Source organism: Ictidomys tridecemlineatus, chromosome 11 (genome assembly GCF_052094955.1).
Source record: "Ictidomys tridecemlineatus isolate mIctTri1 chromosome 11, mIctTri1.hap1, whole genome shotgun sequence".
Lineage (NCBI taxonomy): Eukaryota > Metazoa > Chordata > Mammalia > Rodentia > Sciuridae > Ictidomys > Ictidomys tridecemlineatus.
Window position 1 is genome coordinate 41,494,492 of NC_135487.1, and position 17,840 is coordinate 41,512,331.

The following is a 17,840-nucleotide window of genomic DNA, read 5'->3' on the forward strand; positions in this document are numbered from 1 at the left end:
TACACACATGGTGGACCTACTGTGTGCTGCTTTGAGATGGCATGGGGTGGGGAGGACCTGAGATGTCCATACCCACCCTTCAGATGTGATGGGCAGTAGGGGAACCAGATATGTAAGTAAAGAATTAGAATGTTCATGATAAAATATGTTAAATGAAAAAACAGTGTGCAGTGTGTAGTCGGATTTTTGTAAAAGATAGACATCTGGAAAGTTATATCAAATGTTACAAAGGTTAGTTGTCTGGGTGGCTGTGAGTCCTAAGTCCTCTAAGGACAGGGACCTTCCCTGGAGGCAGGAAGTAGAAAGGAGGGAAGGAAAATCTCTCCCAGAGATATCCTGATTCTTTCCTTGCTTCTCTTCCACGTACAGACTAAAAAATAATAGCAGCCAAGATTACTGAGCACTTACTATGAGCCACTGTTGCTAATCATTACATAGTCACTCATTTAATCCTCAAAAAGGCCCCCAAAGAGGCCTGTCTGATTCTAGGGCTTTTTTATCAGTGCTTTTCCAAGTGTGGCTATATTTGGGAAATGTTTTTCTTCCTTTTTAGGATTGGAACTATTCTTTATCTCTGAAGGGGCATATTGTGGTTTCTTTTGATTTATTACTAGTTTCAAATTTTTCTGAAATGTCCAGCTATTTCCTTTCATTGGAAAAAATAGAAAGACAGCACGTGATTTTGTTTGTCTACGTGCTCAGGGCCATGATGGAAGGATCTGTAAAGTCTGGTGCAGTCGAGCCCGGAAGAGGTACCAGAGCATTCTGTTTTGAGGAGAAGTCACCCAGAGAAGGTGACCTGTGACCTGAGTTTCAGGGGCAGTGCATGAACTTACCAGGTGAAGCTGGTGAGAAGGACCTTTGTGGCCAAGGTGTGGCATTGTTACTTGGGACAGAAAGAACAGTGAATTCAGGAGTGACGTGGGGTGGAGAGTATAGGAAATGAGGCTGGGAAATGACCAGGGTCTTTGTCATAGGCACATGGATGCTTAGGAGCTGGGGTCATTATTCTAAGGCAATGGGGAGTCATTGAAAGGTGAAGGCAGGTGAGGGACTGATTGGGACACCAGTGAGGAAGCTCAAAGTGGGTGTATCATGAAGGGCAGGCAGCTTGGAGATAGAGAGCAGGTGAGGGGCAGTAGCAGCAGCCCAGGCTACAGCTGAGAGGGGAAGCAAATAGCGCATAGGTGTCTGGACGATTCTGATCACGTGGATTTCAGCACCTCCTGGCCCCACTCCCACTTAGTAGCTGTGAACCCCAGGGGAGGAATTCTCTTTGAATCTCCATGACTTAGCAGAGGCAGCAGTTAAAGGGCAAAGCACCTGACTGGTGATGTGCGATAAGTGGGTACAAGTACTGGCCCTCTTCCTTCCCCACTGATGCAAGAGCTGGTGACCACTTTTCTCCCCGGAGTCACCCAGCAGGTGCCAGAGAACCTGAGGCTCTTGTGCATAGAGGATGTGCACACAGATGTGAGCCCACGGTGCCCACCACCTTGCCTGCGCATCAGGCAGACCTGAGGGCTGGGCCAGTTTCTGAAAAGCAGAGACTAGGAAGATGGAGCCAGACCAGGTCCTTGGATTCCAATCAGCATCCAATCGCAGTCCCCTGGAGCCCTGCTATGCTGCCTGTCCAGGTCCTGAGCCAGGTCACACCTGCTCCCTAGCCTCAGGGAGGTCACCACAGACCAGGGGAGAGTCACAGAGAGAGCCTCTGTGCAATGAGCAGACCCAGGCCAGCTCCTCAGGGTTCAGGTCTTCTTCAACCCTAATAGCGCCCCTGGGAGGAGGTGTCCTTGTGTCCATGTCCAGAGCAGGACATGACCAGAGTCCTCTAGGCTGGGAGTAACTGAAGCAGGAGGGGAATTATGACTTGCCAACTCCTGGGTCTGAGTTTCCAGCATGGGCTGCAGGGTTAAGAAGACCTGGGCTTGGACCTCAACCTCACCAACCTCTGACTCACTTCAGGGACAATGGGCAGGGAGGGGACACCCATCCTTATCAATGAGGGTCCTATACCCTGCATGGACACCTGTCCCTGCAGAAACGAGGGGTGCTGAAAGCTCAAACTTCCCACTCACATTTCCCCTGAGCCCACAAGGGCTCCAAGGCATCTGCTGGTGGTCTTTGGTCTTCAGCGAGACGGTTCCCACCTCCAAACTTAGTAGAGAAAAGTCAAAGGAATTCTGTCCGGTCCCTTACCCAGTTCAGCCACTTCTGAGCTTCTTAGCCTTGCTCAGGCATTTGCCTCTCCCTGAGCCCCAGTTGCCTGATGTAAAGGGGGGTCATTTATACAAACCACACACATAAAGAAGATGAAAGGTTTAGGTAGGTGAGGGACCAGACGCTTGGTGTTCAGAAAACTCTAATGCTCTTGGATTGAATAGACTTCCCAGCCACCGACCTTGCTGTGTGATACAGAGACAGAGGCTTCCCCTCTCTGAGCCTTAGATGCTCCCTGGACAGGCTGCCCTGATCTTTAGTATCTCTGAGCTGTGAAGAGAGTTGATCACCACCAGCTTGTTGGGGGACCTGTGGCCACGGCTGAGAGCCATCTAGCCCCAAGTTTCCAGTCGGTTGCATGTTGCAGTATCAGGACCCACCAGAAGTCCCTCAAGATTTTTCCAGCCTGTGACTATCCAGGTTGCTGCTGTTGAGAGCTGGAGCTGGCTTCTAAAACTATTCAGGTATCCTTCCACAGAATCCACAGAACCCCGACTGCCACATGCAGGGGGCCCTCCTTCCAGGATCCCAAATCACCTGTTCACAAACGCTGCCGGTAAACTTACTCTGCTTCACTTAAATACCCACAGGCTTCTGATACAGGAGGACATCTCGGTGGACGAGTCACCTCCCCCACTCCAGCCCTGGCCTTTCAGGCAAGTGATCTCAGGTTAGGGAGAACATCAATGCTTGGCATCATTACTGAGAATTCCTGCTGGCCAGAATGTGTCAGGGAGGGTCCTGGGGAGCTTGCTCTCCGATTGACCCCTGTTGGACATAGAAAGCTGATTTGGTCCCCGGAGGACCTGGAAACACTTGGACAGTGGCTTTCCCTCCATGGGCCTCAGTTTCTCTTTCTGAAATGGGATTGAACAGTCCTAGGCAAAAGAGTCCTAGAGCTCTCCCAAGTGTGTCTCCATTCCCAAGCCCGCCTCTGTACATTTGTGGGGTGTGACAGCTCCAAGGGTGGACAGTTCCCAGACCTTCCCCGGGCGGTTCCGGCCCAGCGAAGCTCCGGGGCTCCCCACCGCGCGCTGAAACCCCCCGAATCCCGGCCGGCCCCGTCGCGCTGTCGCTTTAAGGTCGGGCGGGGCGGGCTGGGCGACGGCGCGGCACCTGGGGCCGCCCAAGCCGGGCCACCCGGGAGTCTCGGCGGGGCCAGCGGCGAGGGCGCGGACCGGAGGAGGCGAGGGGCGGGCAGCGGGTGCGGACGCGACGGACGCGGCTGGCGGCGCGCGGCGGGCGAGAGCCCGGGACCCGACGGGGAGAGGGACCGCGGGGCGCTCCAGCTGTCCTGCCTTCCCCCTGCCACCATGCCTTCAGGCCCGCCGGGCGCCCCGCGGGCAGACCGCGCCTGACGCCTGTCGCCAGATGGCCGCGTCCCAGGTGGGTGCGATCCCTTCTCTCCCTGCTTGGCGACCACCCCGCTAAGGCGGACCCCTCCTGGACCCCTCCCTCTAACCTTGATGGCTTGTGGCTGGACGCCCCAGTGCACGCCCGTGTTCTAACTTGCTGGGTGGCCTTAGGTGGTGACACTCAGGGCCTCAGTTTCCCCAGCAGTTAACATGGGAATGGATTGGCCCCCTTGTTCAGATGGTTTCTTCTTTACAGAAACTGGAACTTATCGTGCCCTTATTGGTGACATGGGGTGGCAGCGGTGGCACAGCGCATCCCTCCGTGTTGCCAGCCCCAGGGCAGGTACAGCATCTCCTCCCGGTTCTCCCGACAGGAACAGGGCTGTTTACCAGGGCTCATGGTCCCACTGTTGCCTTGCCAGGGCCAGAACCTAGACTCAGGCTGTCCTGCTCCTGGTGGGGCTGGAGGGAGGGCCTTCGGGTTCTAAGTGCTGCTGTGGAGATAAAAACCCTAACAGAAGGAGAAGGAGTAATTTTTGTGTATTTTAATTCTCTCGGTGCTCTCCTGTTTTGGTGCCCATTTTATAGAGTTTGAAGAAGCTTGCCCACTGTCGGAGCAGGGTTTTTCCTGCTCTGCCTCGCCAGCTTCATTTGTGGCCTGCATTCTCCTTGGCATCATGGGCTCCCCCCACGACCCCCAGAGGCCTGCACAAGGTCCAGAGCTAGCAGAGCCACCGCAGTGAGGGGGAGCCATCTGTGGGGAGGAGTGTCCAAATGCAGAGGCTCAGATCTCTGATCCCTCTGGCTGCAGGGAGGTGGGCAGAACTTCAGGGAGGGGGTGGTGTTGGGGCACCGTAGCCAGTGACATGGGGACAGATGTGGGAGCAGAGGACTCCCTAGGCAGAGGGAGGAGCAGGTCTAGCAGAGACCCCCAGGTGGCCAGAGTTTGAGTGAAGGTGGGGCAAGGGCAAGAGGAAGATGGGGGGCGGGCAGTAGGAGAAGCAGGTCAGGCTGGGAGGCCCCACTGAGTGGGGATTGGGGTGGGACTTCTTTGGAGGAGCTTCCTGCCTGCCCCCTAGGGTTTGGGGTTACACCCTCTGGGGCAGGGAGCCCTGTCCTCTGCCCCCACAGGGTACAGGCTCTGGAGGTGTACCAGTGTGAGGGGTGGGTAAACTGCCTGAGGACCACCTCTCTGAGATGGAGGTCTTGGGACAGGACACCTTGATGAGAATCAGTCAGAGCCCTGATTTATAATAATAGAAGAACCTTAGCACTGCTGAGCAAGCTGTCCTTCATCCAGCGGACACTGACACCCTCCAGCTTCCTAGATGGCAGGTTAGCAAGTGCCCTGCCTGCCATGGGGATCCACTGGGAGGGAGGGAGACCCACACAAGCGGATTGCCACACTCTATGTGAGAGCACACTTGGGGTGATTGCAGGCCTTTGAGGAGGTGAGCAGGAAGGAGGGCAGGGTGCCCCCATGTCCGAGGCTTACAAATACTTAATGGCATGGTTTCACCTGCCGCCATTTAGCAAATACATGGACATAGCTGTGTACTCACAAAGGGATTTGAATCAGATACTGGGCCCCAGTGTTCCTGGGACATAACACTGTTGAAGTCATTAAGTGAGGGGACACCCATAAAGTGCTTGGTGTGGTGCCCAGCTCACCTCTGCTGCCCCTGTCATTATGTACACAGGCCAGGAAACTGCAGGATAGAAAACCTCTGTACCAGACCATGCTCCTCTTGAGGGCAGGATTCATGCTAGTTTGCATTTTGCTTCCCTTCACATTGAGCAACTATTGTTTTCCTAGAAAGTAAAAAAGCATCAAAAGTGACCTCATGCAGGTGTGCTCAGGTGTGAGAACCAGGCTGCATCTGGCTGTATCAAGAAGGTCCTTCACCTTCTTGAGCTGAATCCGTTAATTTGTAAAGTGGGAATGTTTGCCTGTCCTGTCCACCTGCCTTGGTTGAGGGGAGTCATGTCACCAGACAGGGATTCTGGGGAGGACCCTCCAAACAGGAGAATGGAATCTCCACTCAGCCTGGGCAGGTTCTTGACTTAACCACTGAGAATTCAGACTCATCAAAAGCAAGGCACAAGCAAAGATTTATTTAAAGACAGCAAAGTGTCTATACCCAAAGACGGTGTGGGCGCCTTCGCCTCTCGGAGAAGAGGAGACAGGCGATGTGCCCGGGGCTGATCTCTGTGATTATGAATGTGATTTTCCTGGGAAGAAATATGCAGGTTCTCAGGCAAGCTTCTTTGAAAAGCAAGACCCATGATAATCATTCTATATTTGGGGTTCAGAGTGTTTCTCTTTGGTCAAGCAGTTTAACCATAAATCACTTGTGGGCACATTGTATAAGTCTTTGAATCTGGTGACACTTAAATTAATTATGTTTTTGTTCTAGTTGATCCATTACAGGCACACACTGGAGGTGTTTTCCATCTAAGGGGAGGGACAAGCATGGCTGGCCATGGACCCGGGTCTCCGTCTACTCAGGGTCTCTGTCCCTGTCTCCCTGAGTCCGTCTCCCTCAGGCAGATGAGGCGCTGGGGGAGAAGAGAACTGTCAATCACCATGACATGCAGGGAAGGAGTTCTGCTTTGCTTGTGGGGGTTCTCCACAGTGACATTGTTTTTCAGTGACATTGGAGAAGTAGGTGTTGTGAGTAGGTCCCTTCTGCTCACATGTGGCCAAGCTTGGCTTTTTAATAGGTTATTATTAATTATTGCATCTAGAGATTATACCATAGTTCACTGACCATATTGTTATAGTGGACATTTTAGGCTCTTTATGACCAGCATAAACAAGCCATGGTGAGTGTCCTTTTGTACAAAGTCTTGCTCCATATAGTGATTTTCAAACTTTTTTATGCTTGTCCTGGGTCTTCGTGTCATCCCCTGTCAAGTGGAGATAACAGTAGGACCTCACGGCCTTGTAACCAGATAAGATAAGGCAGAGCCTAACCAGCAAGTCCTAGTCCTGGCAGGCCAGGGGACCCAGCAGGTGCACACTCTCCACCCTCCCATTTGTCCACAAGGTCATCATGTTGGGGAGCCTTATGCCCACCAGGCCATGAAGCCCTTGAGAGGCACAGAGTGTGTGTGGCTCTCTTACTGGGCTCCTACTGTGTCCCAGGTACAGCTCTAGGAACCTGATAAACATTATCTGTGACCCTCAAAGTAGCCCTGCAAAGTCAGGGCAGCATCCCCATTTCACAGGTAAGGACACTGAGACCCGGAGGAGCCTGATGAGCTCTCCAAGGCTGCACAGTGACCTTCGGCAGAGGAGGACTAAAACCCAGGTCCCTGGTTGCCTCTCACACGCCCATTTCCTTTTCTGTCTTTCTGTCCAGACCTGTGATAGGGGCCGAGTGGCCTCCACCCTTCGCTATTGCATGACGATCGGCGGCATGGTGTTTCTGGTGGCCGGGACGCTCTGCTTCGCTTGGTGGAGTGAAGGGGATACAGGTGCCCAGCCTGACCAGCGGGTCCCACCTGCTGAGCATGCCGTGTCCCAGGCCCCTAGACCCCTGCTCAGGTCTGTCAGCTTCTTCTGCTGTGGAGCAGGTGGCCTGCTGCTGCTCTGCGGCCTGCTGTGGTCCTTCAAGGCCAGCAGGCGGGGGCCACCCCGGTGGGACCCATACCGCTTCTCCAGAGACCTGTACTACCTCACTGTGGAGACCTCAGAGGAGGAGAACTGCAGGTCAGTGGGGCGGGGTGGGCACCTTAAGCGACTGGTCATAGTCACACTATTCAGCATTTTCTCAGTAAGTTCTCCTGAGGCTCTTTCTCTGGACCAGGCCCTTCCCTGTGTCCCAGGTTGATCAGTGGGTCTGTACAGACCTGAAGGAGTTTAAAGCCCCTTCAGCAGAGGACAAGCCAGAGTAGTTAGAGCTGTGTGAGAGAGACAGACACGTCCACTGGGGACGTGGAGAAATCCAGGCAGGCTTCCAGGAAGAGGTGAGCTCAGTGGCATAGCAGAGGAGTTTAGAGCTCAGGCACAGGAAGGATTCAGGTCCACCGGGATCCTGTCCCAGTTCTATCACTAACTAGCTGAGGGACTTCAAGTCACTCACACCCTTGCTCCATAAGTCTCAGCTTCTTCATCTGAATTTATAGTAATGGCAACAACAATAATAGCACGTGCCTGCGTGGCACCTGCCATATGCCGCTATTCATGGTGACACCGTCAGTCCTCATGGTGGCCCTCTGAAGCAGCGACTGCTATTTTTATTTTTTTGGTATCGGGGAATTGAACCCAGGGGCACTTAACTACTGAGCCACATCCCCATCTCATTTTAATTTATTTTTTATTTTGAGACAGGGTCTTGCTAATTTGCTTAGGGCCTTGCTAAGTGGCTGAGACTAGCCTTGAATTTATGATCCTCCTGCCTCAGCCTCCCAAGCTGCTAGGATTACAGGAGCACACTTCTGCACCCAGTCAGCTACTGTGTTTTTTTTTTAATTTTTTTTAAATGTGTAGACCTTTATTTTATTATTTACTTATACGTGGTGCTGAGAATCAAACCCAGTGCCTCACACATGCTAGGCAAGTGCTTTACCACTGAGCCACAGCCTCAGCCCCCAGCTACTGGTTTTAACTGCATTCCATAGAAGAGGAAACCCAGGCACCAAGTCATTAAGTAACTTGCTCGGGAACATCCAGCTAGTGTGTCTCAGAACTGGGACTTGAACACAGGCAGCCTCCCCACACTCCTTGTGAAATGAAATGATGTGATGTCTACGTAGAGTGTAGCCCAGTGCCCGGCACACAGTAGGTGCACAGGAAATGTCAACTTTCCCTCAAGGGGACAGGTATGTGCAAGGGCCCAGGGCAGGGTGGAGACAGATGCCGCATGAATTTCTCCTCCGGTTGTGCCATGATTGCTGTCATTCTGGCCTTTTGGGACATTTTTTCCTTACTTCTCCATGAAATTTGACTCCCACAGACGTGAGGCCTCTCTGTGTGTATCCTGTGTCTACGTCTGTGCTCTCTTCCTAAAAGGAACATCACCCAGCCCCAGAACCAGTTTTGCCCTGGTGAGCCTGCCTGAGGGACGCATGCCCTTCTTAATGTCCTTATTTATTCAACAAACGACCGACCTGGTGTGCCACACCTCAGGGGCCTGGCTGCATCATCTGTCCTTTGGTCCTTCTGTCCATCTAGAGCGCCCAGGATAAGAATTACTGTTGCCATTTGCAAGGCACAACTTGAAAGTGGTGGGAGCCTGCTGGCTGCAAAGCTTGTCCCCCCTCCAAGCCATCCAGCAGCGCTGGACTTGGGCACAGCAGGGGCTCACCCAGATTCCTGTGAGCCTCCCCTCTTCCCTTTGTTAGAGGGCAGATGAATGTGCTTGTTCCTGCTCTGGCCAGACAGCACTCAGCACAGCCATTGAGCCCAGGAGTCAGCCCGTGGGTGGGGCCGACTGTTAGAGGGAGAGCTATGGCCTTGGGGACCACCCAGCCAAACCCTGTACTTCTCAGATGAGACTCAGAGGGACCTAGTGACTATGGGACGAGGAGCCAGGCCAGGCGATGGCACTCTGGACAGGCACAGGCAGGGAGCGGGTGTTTTCTGTACACACAGCTGTGTTGAGGCAACAGGGTCCAGGCCACGGCTGCACCTTTCAGGTGGGGCCACTCTGCCTTCATTCTGAGTAGACCGGACACCCACCAGGAGGCTGTGGAAGGCTCCTGGCCAGCAGGCTCTGACATCCGAGTGTCAGATCCTGAGGCTGGGCTGGCTGCGTGTCGAGGAGGCTCTCCTGCTAGTGTGTTCCTTTCCGTCCCTGCGGTGGCCAGCCCAGCTCTGCAGCCTGGGGAGCCAGCAGCTGGCTATCGGGTTGTGCCTGTCTCCAGGGACCTCGATCTCTGCCGGTGCCCGGCTGTGGGTACCTTTGGGTCAGAGACACAGGCCTCCTTGGTCTGGGCAGGTTCATTCCCCCGTGGTGCCTCAGTTTCCCCACTTCTCACTCACTTATTCTTTCCTGCATTTAACTAATGTGTATGGAGCACCTACTGTGTGCTGGGTCCTATTCTGAGGGCTGATGATGTAGCAGTGGACAAGACGGACAAAACCCCTGTCTTTAGGGGCTCACAGAGGACATGTAAGCCCCCTCCACAAGATGGTACATGGGGCCTTCCAGGGGCCCCATCTGCAGTGGGCACAGCAAAAGGCCCAGGGCTACTCGGAAGCCAAGTGTTTTAGTCCCTGCTCCTTCTTTTGTAAACTGCATGTCTATGAACATTAACCGATTTTCTGGGTTCTGTCTGATTCTTCATCTGTCAGCTAGGGGTGACAGACCTGGTCCCTAGACTGCCGTGAGACTCAGATGCACTGAGCTATGGGGAGGTGTACGCTGTAAGGCTCGTGTACACTCTGGCTTTCCCTGCTGTGACGTGCTTACAGCTGGCAGTGTCCTCTCGTGCCCACTCACTGACTGGAGCCTCAGCTGCCTCTGAGGTGTGTGTAGGGATTAGGCCCATTTTACAGAAGAGAGGGCTGAGGTGTGGAGAGATGGGTTGACTTGGGAGAGAAGGGTGACACTGTGGGGTTAGCTCCGGCTTTGCAGTCAGGCAAGGTGGGGACTTTACCACCTGGTTGATGTGTGAGTATGACTCACTTATGAAGGGGTGGATGCTGTCCCTCCCTCCAGTGGTCATGAATGTGAAATGAGATTGCAGAGCTCAAGTGTTAGGCAAATGGTATCCCACTTAGTGCTAAGCCCCAGGTCTCCTGCCCTGACCAGGCTTCAGGCAAGTCCCGGCCTCCATGGAGCCTTCTGCGCCTGGGGATTGTTGTGGCAGGGCTGCCCCAGCAAGTGCTGGGTCGCTGGATCCAGAATACACAGACCATGAATGGAGCCTGCCCCAGGGTGTGTGACTTGGCTGCCCTGTGCAGGGCCTGTGTTCCCCAAGTTCCTGGCAATTATGGACCATGACCTTGGAGATTAAGTGCTGGTGGGTCCAGCTGGCCACCGAGGTGACAGGAGGTGGTGTTTAGGGCCACTCCACATCTGCCCTGTAAGCAAACTTCCTGCTGTAGGCTGAGCTCACAGGGCCCCTGGGCCCTGCCCTGCCAGCTGTCCCCCTCAGGGCTTAACTAACCGGGAGAGGGCAGGCAATGACCAGAAGGTGAACAGGCCAGGAGATGTGGGGGCTCTGGAAACCCCACTACTTACATTTTTCTGAGGGCTGACAAAGCTTCTCCGCATTTTTCCTTCCCTGCATCTGTGCCGTGGGAATTATTATCCCATTTTATATGGAGGAGAAAAGGGTTCAGAGACTGTGTGTGCGGGGAGCAGGTCACATAGCAAGAGAACTCAGCTTGCCTGACACCAGGAGCACTATTCTCTGTCTTGCCCTCTCCTGCAAAGGCCTCTGGGTGCTCAGAGAGGGCGAGGGCCCTGCTAGCTTCCTCAGCAGGGCTCCTGGCTGATGTCCTGTGTTCTACTACCACCCCGGCTGCGTTCAAATCCAGGTTTCCATCAACCTGCTCCGTCACCCTGGTCTGTGATGCGGAGCAGTGAGCCTGCTTCCCTGGTGGCTTGAGCCAAGAAGACCCCATACCTGAGAAGGCTGTGTCCCCTGCAGGTGCTGGGTGCTTCCTGGAGGAGGCAGCAGCCAGTTCCCAGCACAGGTCCCTGGTGTGTAATCCCATCCCCCACCTCTTCTGTCCCCTTTGCTGGCCTCCTGCTACTGGCCCCTCCCTGGTCTCCACAGCAAGACCACTGGTGAGGGGGAAATTGATTCCCCAGCCAGCTCCATGCTGACCGAGGACAAGCTCCTTGGCCTTTCTGATGAGAGGTCCTGGCCCCACCGATCCTTGAAGCCCTTTGACATATGAATGGCCCCTATTGGTGCAGCATGTGCTACATGACTTCTTGCATCATCTGACTTCGTTTTCACACTATCTGACGAGGTAGATGCCTTTATTGTCCCCATTTGACAGATGGGAAAAATGAGGTCCTGAGTAATGGAGTTACTGAGCCAGGATCTCCCACCCAAACCATGGCAGAGCCGTGGATGAACCAGCCGGTGCTCAGAATCAGGACCAGCTGAGGGACTCGGTGTCAGGAGTGACTTTCAAGATCACCTAGTCAGTCCCGTATCTGTCAGTGTCCCCCAAAGCTGTAGCAGCCTGGCTACAGACCAGTGACCCTCCCACCCCGCAGGCCTGGGCAGGGAGGCACCTGACCCTTGGAGATGAGCTACCCACCAGGGTGCTGAGAGGCAAGAGCCAGTCTCAGTCCTGCCGGTGTTGGTGTGGCTTGTTCTTGGAACCTGGCCTGCAGAGCTTCAGAGGACCTGGTCTTTGTCTCAAGTCCCTGAGCGTCGTGGTTCAGTGGCTCCGAGTGGGGGTGGGGAACAGGCTCACAAAAGCTAAGCCTTACAGGGAAAGATGGTGGGCTCAGGAGGTGGCAGACTCCCACTCCTGGAGGTGGGCACATAGAAGTAATGTCCGGGCAGGCCTGCCATAGCTAGGCCCCAAGCACCCAGAAGTCCCACTCTGCCCTGAGCCTTGCAACTCTGATTTTGCAAAGGATATTTCGGTCAGCTGTCCGTGTCTTCCTGTTCATGGAGCATGGCTCAATGGTCCAATGACATCCCTGAACTCATGCCCTCTGCTCCCCTCTGCCCTGGGACAACTGGGCAGTGTCTGTGCAGTGACAGGGAAGAGCCCCATAAGGACAGAGCCAGGAGTGGGAGCTTGACCTGGGGAGGGACACATCAGAAAACATCATGAGGACCCTCAAAGGACAAGCGGGGACTGCGGAGCAGAGGAGAGCGCTGGGGAGAGCCTTTCTGGGCAGAAGGACCTGAGGAGGCCGGAGGGCAGGCTGCGCATGCCCAGTGTCAGCTGTGTTCACGGGCACGCAGGGGCTGCACGGATCTGGACTGTGAGCCAGGTGCAGTGGCACACGCCTGTCATCCCAGTGGCTCGAGAGGCTGAGGAAGGAGGACTGCAAGTTCAAAGCCAGCCTCAGCAATTTAGTGAGGCCCTGTCTCAAAACATAAAAGGGGGGGGAACCCCCCAAACAAAACAACAGGCAGGGGTTCAACCCCTGGTTTAAAAAAAAGGAACTGGACTGTGGCATGAAGCCCTCCCCACCTCCTGGCCCCAGCACACAGCAGGGTCTTGTCCTGGTCTGGGCTAACAGTCATTCTTCTTTCTGTAGGACCCCAAAGGTGGTTGCCATCCCTACTTATGAGGAGGCCACGCACTGTCCACTGGCTGAGGGGCCCCCAGCACCAACTGTGTGCCCCAAGGAAGAAGGCCAGAAGTGTGACGACGCAGGGGATGCCCTGCTGGGGACTCCGCCCCCCTTGGCTCCGCCCAGCTATGAGAGCATTTTCCTTGCTCTTGATGCCTGTTCTGGAGACACAACACCTGCTCCAGGTGCTGCATGCTCCTTCCCAGGCCTGGCTCAGACTGCAGGGCGGGATGGGGCGAGTTACAGGCTCCTCGCAGGCCCTGAAACTTGCCACAAAAGTGATGTGTCATTTCCAGGATCTCCTCCAGTGCCTGGTATGCAGTAAGCACCCAACCATATGCTGTTTTAAGTGTCTATTACTGTGTAACAAACCACCCTAAAATTCAGTGAGTTAAAATAAATTCTATTTTATTATGTCTCACAATTTTGTGCCTGGCTGGTTTCCGTGGTTCTTCTGCTCCATATACTATCTTAGAGGGTGCAGTCATCAGGGGCCCAACTGGGACAGAACATCCAAGTTGGCATGTTCACAGGCCTGGTGCCTGGTGCTGGCCGGCATCTAGAAGAAAACACAGGGCCCCAGAGGCAGAGGTGGAACTGGCCCAAGATCACACACCAAGTTTATGACCAAAAGAACATGGACTTTGAATCCAGACCACCTGTGTAGGGATCCCAGCACATTCCAACCTTGGTGATGTTGGACAGCAGCCTTCCCTCTCTCTGCCTTGGTTTCCTTGTCTGTAAAGCAGAGTTGAGAATCACAGTGGCACAAGCCCCACCTCGGACTGCTGAGTTGGGGATAGCAGCAGTGGATACAGAGAGCTTGCATGGAGCCTCAAGCTCAGTGCCAATGTGGTGCATAATAAATGCAGGTTTTCTAGGTATGTAAGCTTTATTAATAGAGGTAGTATCCCTTTACCAAGTGCAGATGCCCCTGCTGCACACCTCCTGCTTTCCAGATGTGCCAGAGGTATCTACTTCCTATCCAGCTACACTCTGCAACTCTAAGGCTCCATCCCACCCCACTTCCCATGAGAAATTCAACTCGATGAGGTTACTTGACCTTTTCAGCAAGCAGGGGTTCCAAGGCTGTGGGAGGCCATCCTCGCACATGATTTGAGTTACCTCCCTGGTTGGGTGAGAGGCGCTTAGACACAGCTGTGTCGGAGCTTTTCCCCATCCTTCTCCAGGTCCGAGGGCTTATCCGTGCAGAGTGCAGAGGTGTGTCTGGCCACTGCCCCGAAGACCCAATCGTCGCCCCTGACCTTGGGATGCTGCCCCCCTTAACCTTCATTGGATGGGATTTTCCCTGGAATTTTTTGTTCCCCAATAAAAGTCCACTCCCTGGCGTGTTCTCTCTCTCTCTCTCTCTCTCTCTCTCTCTCTCTCTCTCTCTCTCTCTCTCTCTCTCTCTCTCTCTCGTCTCTTCTGTAAACCTCACCACCGCATTAGGTGGCTGGAATCGGGAGCTAGGATAAGCCATCTCGGAGCTGGTATTAAAGGTAATTAGAGTCTTGTCTCTTTAATTTAGAACTCCCTAGTGTTTACTCATGAATCAAACCTTCTTTCATGAAGCCAGTGCTGCCGTGTGGCAGACAAGGCCTGGGACTCAGTCAGCAGGATAAGGGCAGTAGCCCCAAGAGCATGCCGTATGCCATTGTTTCCCACCTGCAAAACCACTCCTTACAGGTGGTGTGTTCCCATTTAACAGGTGAGAACATTGCATCAGAAAGGCAAAATCTCAGCCGAGTGCAGTAGTGCACGCCTGGTAATCCCAGAAATTGGGGAGGCTGAGGCAGGAGGATTGTGAGTTCAAAGCTAACCTCAGCAACTTAAGGAGGCACTAAGCAACTCAGCAATCCTGTTTCTAAATATAATATTAAAAAGGGCTGGGGATTTGGCTCAGTGGTTGAGTGCCCCTGGGTTCAATCCCTGGTAGACAAAAAAAAAAAAAAAAAAAAATCTCAGAGAATAAAGTTACAGCCAGTGTTTTCTTGAGGCCTGGGATCTCCCACCAGTGCCTAGACATTGCCATCACTGCCACCCAGACTCCTGCTTCTGCCTATCCTGGCTGCAGTCTCCTCAGCCCAGGGGCCAAGGTGAGGCTGATCAAATGCAGATCAGATCAGGCTCAGAACTGGTACCCACCTCACTCTGAATAACGAAAGCCCCTGCACTGGTCTGGGAACAGGTCTGGTCTCCATCCCAACCTCCCATCTCCTGCCTCCCTTCCTCCACATATCCTCACTCCCTGCACAGCCAGGCTCCTAAGCTCTGCACCCTCCCTCCTTCTAGAAGTTCTTCCTCACCCCCCTGTGAGCTTTTGAAAGGAACCCTCTCCCTCCCCAGCCCTGGAGTTGCAGTCCCAGATCCCCCCCAGTGCCTCCCTCCCTTCTTCTCCCCTGGTACCCCTTCCCCTTCCCCTTCCCAGGTACCCCCAGGGCAGTGTGGGAGTGGCCTCCCTTTCTGTGTGACCTTATCCGGACACACATATTCGGGGACCCTCTGCAGTTCCTAACAGGTGGGAGCTTCTGCCCCCAGAGTGCGGAATTTCCCCGGGGGCAGGTGAGTTAATGAGTTGCAGGTGCAAGCGGAAGGCCCCACTTCTCCTGGCAGGAGCAGAGGGGGCAGGGTGGGAGCGCTCGGCAGCCAGAAGGACATTTCCACTTTCTCTCACATCACTCATCTGTGCCTTAATCAAAAGCCCTCAGGAGGGACAGTGACACGCTCAAGGTCACCAGCTGCGTGGAGGCTCAGCCAAGGCCATGTCCAAGGTCTCCTGACTGAGGCATGTTGCTCTCCCCTTCTGAGCTGCAGTGGCCTCACTGAAAACTCAAGATCCTGTGTCCACTACAGGAAGCCCCATCAAGGAGACACATGGGGGCCAGGTCTGCCACTCGGCGGCCCCTGGTGGCACCAGTGGGCTTCCTGGCCTGGCTGTCCAGCACCTTCACCCCACACAGACACCATCTTGTGCTGGTTGCTGGAGACCCAGATGTCAGGGACCCTTGGAGCTCAGCCCCCTCCTGCACCTTCCCTGGGCTCCTCCCAGCTTCCGTTACCCAGGTAACGCCTTCCCTTGGAGGTTCCACCTGCAGTCGGCCCAGTACAGTCAGAAACCTCACCTGCTAACTATGCTCATTTGGATGGTTCTCTCCCTAAGTGAAAAATCAAGCGATTCTGTCTCTCCCCTGCACAACCCTGCAGCGGTTCCTTTGACCTTTTAAAGAACGTCATATATCTTCACATGACCCGGGAAGTTTCCTGCCTCTACTTCCCTCTGGCCTCCCTCTGCCCTGCTCCTTAGAGTCTATCCTTCTACTCACAAATGCCATCTAGAGTGACCCCTGGTCTAGCCCCATGGACACAGCAGTGAACAAAACAAGGCTGCCACCCTGCGGGAGCTTGGGTTCCCCTTGAGAGAGACAAGAGACAGATTAACTGATAATGGGTGTAGAGTGATAGATGGTATGAATACTATGGAGAAAAATGATCCGGGGAAGGAGGACAGGACACACTGGGGAGGGGCTTCTGTGATTTTAGGGTATGACCAGGAAGAGCTCACTGTAAAGGAGACATTTGGTGGAATACCTGGAGGGGGTCAGGGAAGGAGCCACATAGCTGTCTGGAGGAAGAGCTTTCTAGGCAGAAGGAAGGGCAGAGGGAAAGGCCCTGGGGTACCTGTGCATTCCCGGAACAGCAGGGAGCCGGGGAGGTCAGAGGAGTGAGTGTTGAGCTCCGAGGGGTGATGAGCAGGGTACTGGGCACATTATCCAGGGCTTTGGGTCATCCTGGATTTTTTTTTTTTTTAACTCTGAGAGCCAAAGAGCTATTCCAAGGTTTTGATCAGAAGAGTGACCTAGTCTTTGGGTTAGAAAGAGACTTCATGGGTCGAGGATGGAAGCAGAGATCAGTTAGGGGGAGAGAAATGACAGAAGCCCAGCCCAGGATGATGAGCAGTGAGTGGGTGAGAAGTGGCTGGCTTCTCATATCCTGAAGGTAGGGCCAGCAGGATATGGGGGTGAGAGAAGAAGTGAGGGTGGTGGCTGGATATCCAGGTGGGTGGTCTGGTAACTCACAGGAAGGATGGAGTTGGTGTGGGAAGGCAGGTCTGGGAGGAGTAGGCAAGGTGGACCAACTGTGCATAGCATGTGGCCTTCTCTCCAGCCATGGGTCAATGGGCATCTGTCTCTGGGCCACTGCACATATTGGCTCCTTTCCTGGATGCTCCGCCTGCCCTGCCACAGGGATCCCTTCTGTGAATTTGTCCCTGTATCTGCCCCCACTCTCGTCTTATCTGGCTCTTTGTTTTATGCATGTGCTGACCTCATGCTTTTTACAGTCTTTGTCATACTGTGCAGTAGTAAGAAAGTAGTAAGGATTAAGCACCCCCAATACTGATCAGAGTGCCTTACACCTCAGTGTCCCATACGTGGTAGGAGCCCAACCTGAGACTGAGGACCTGGTTTGAATTTAGCTGTGCTACCATGGGTGGCTCACCTTGCCTCCCTTACCTTGACTGCATGGGCCTCATTTCTGCGACTGTCGCCTGGGTGTGCTCTTTCTCTACCTGCCTCTAGTGGGATGGTTCTTCCCCAAGAAGGTGAGTAGTTGAATCCCTTTAGACAGGAAGCGGTTGTGAGCCCAGGTGTGGCTGGCGCGCCCCCTGCTGGAGGGTGACTGGCGGCTCAACAACTCCCCTGGCCCCGCCCGCCGCCCCTCCGCCTGGGTTCACGGGGGAAGGGAGAAGTCAGAGGCGAGGAGGGCTTGCGGGGAGCAGGAACCGCCCGGAACATTTTCCAAAACAGGTGCACACATTCTTCCATTTAGTTCTTATCACGACTCTTTGGAGAAGATTAGATTAGACCCATTTTTCTTTCCCTTCTTTCTTTTCTTTCTTTCTTTCTTTTTTTTTTTTTTTTTGAGAAGCGACTCAAATTAAAAAAAAAAAAAGGTAAAGAAGGCTGAATAAAGAGTTGCGAGAAAGTGTACGGGTGACCCAGGAAGGCCTCCCAGGAATGGCTAAAAGTCAGGT

General features: G+C 53.9%; 1 protein-coding gene and 1 long non-coding RNA gene across 3 annotated transcripts; one reads left to right on the plus strand and one right to left on the minus strand.

Annotated features, from left to right (window-relative positions):
* Positions 1 to 3,447: 3,447 nt before the first annotated feature.
* Positions 3,448 to 13,229, plus strand: Tmem61 (transmembrane protein 61). 2 transcript variants are annotated; one of them, XM_078026332.1, is made up of 3 exons: positions 3,448 to 3,609; positions 6,944 to 7,293; positions 12,770 to 13,229. In XM_078026332.1, the coding sequence occupies exons 1-3, from the start codon at positions 3,595 to 3,597 to the stop codon at positions 13,128 to 13,130; spliced, it is 726 nt and encodes a 241-aa protein (XP_077882458.1). In that variant the 5' UTR covers positions 3,448 to 3,594; the 3' UTR covers positions 13,131 to 13,229. The 2 variants fall into 2 exon arrangements, with proteins under 2 accessions (XP_077882458.1, XP_077882459.1); XM_078026333.1 differs by lacking the exon at positions 12,770 to 13,229 and adding an exon at positions 8,540 to 12,652.
* On the minus strand, positions 13,197 to 17,542 carry LOC144368062 (uncharacterized). Its single transcript, XR_013427802.1, has 2 exons — positions 17,320 to 17,542; positions 13,197 to 13,364 (listed from the first exon to the last, which is right to left on the minus strand). It is a non-coding gene; the product is annotated as an uncharacterized LOC144368062 (long non-coding RNA).
* Positions 17,543 to 17,840: the final 298 nt, after the last annotated feature.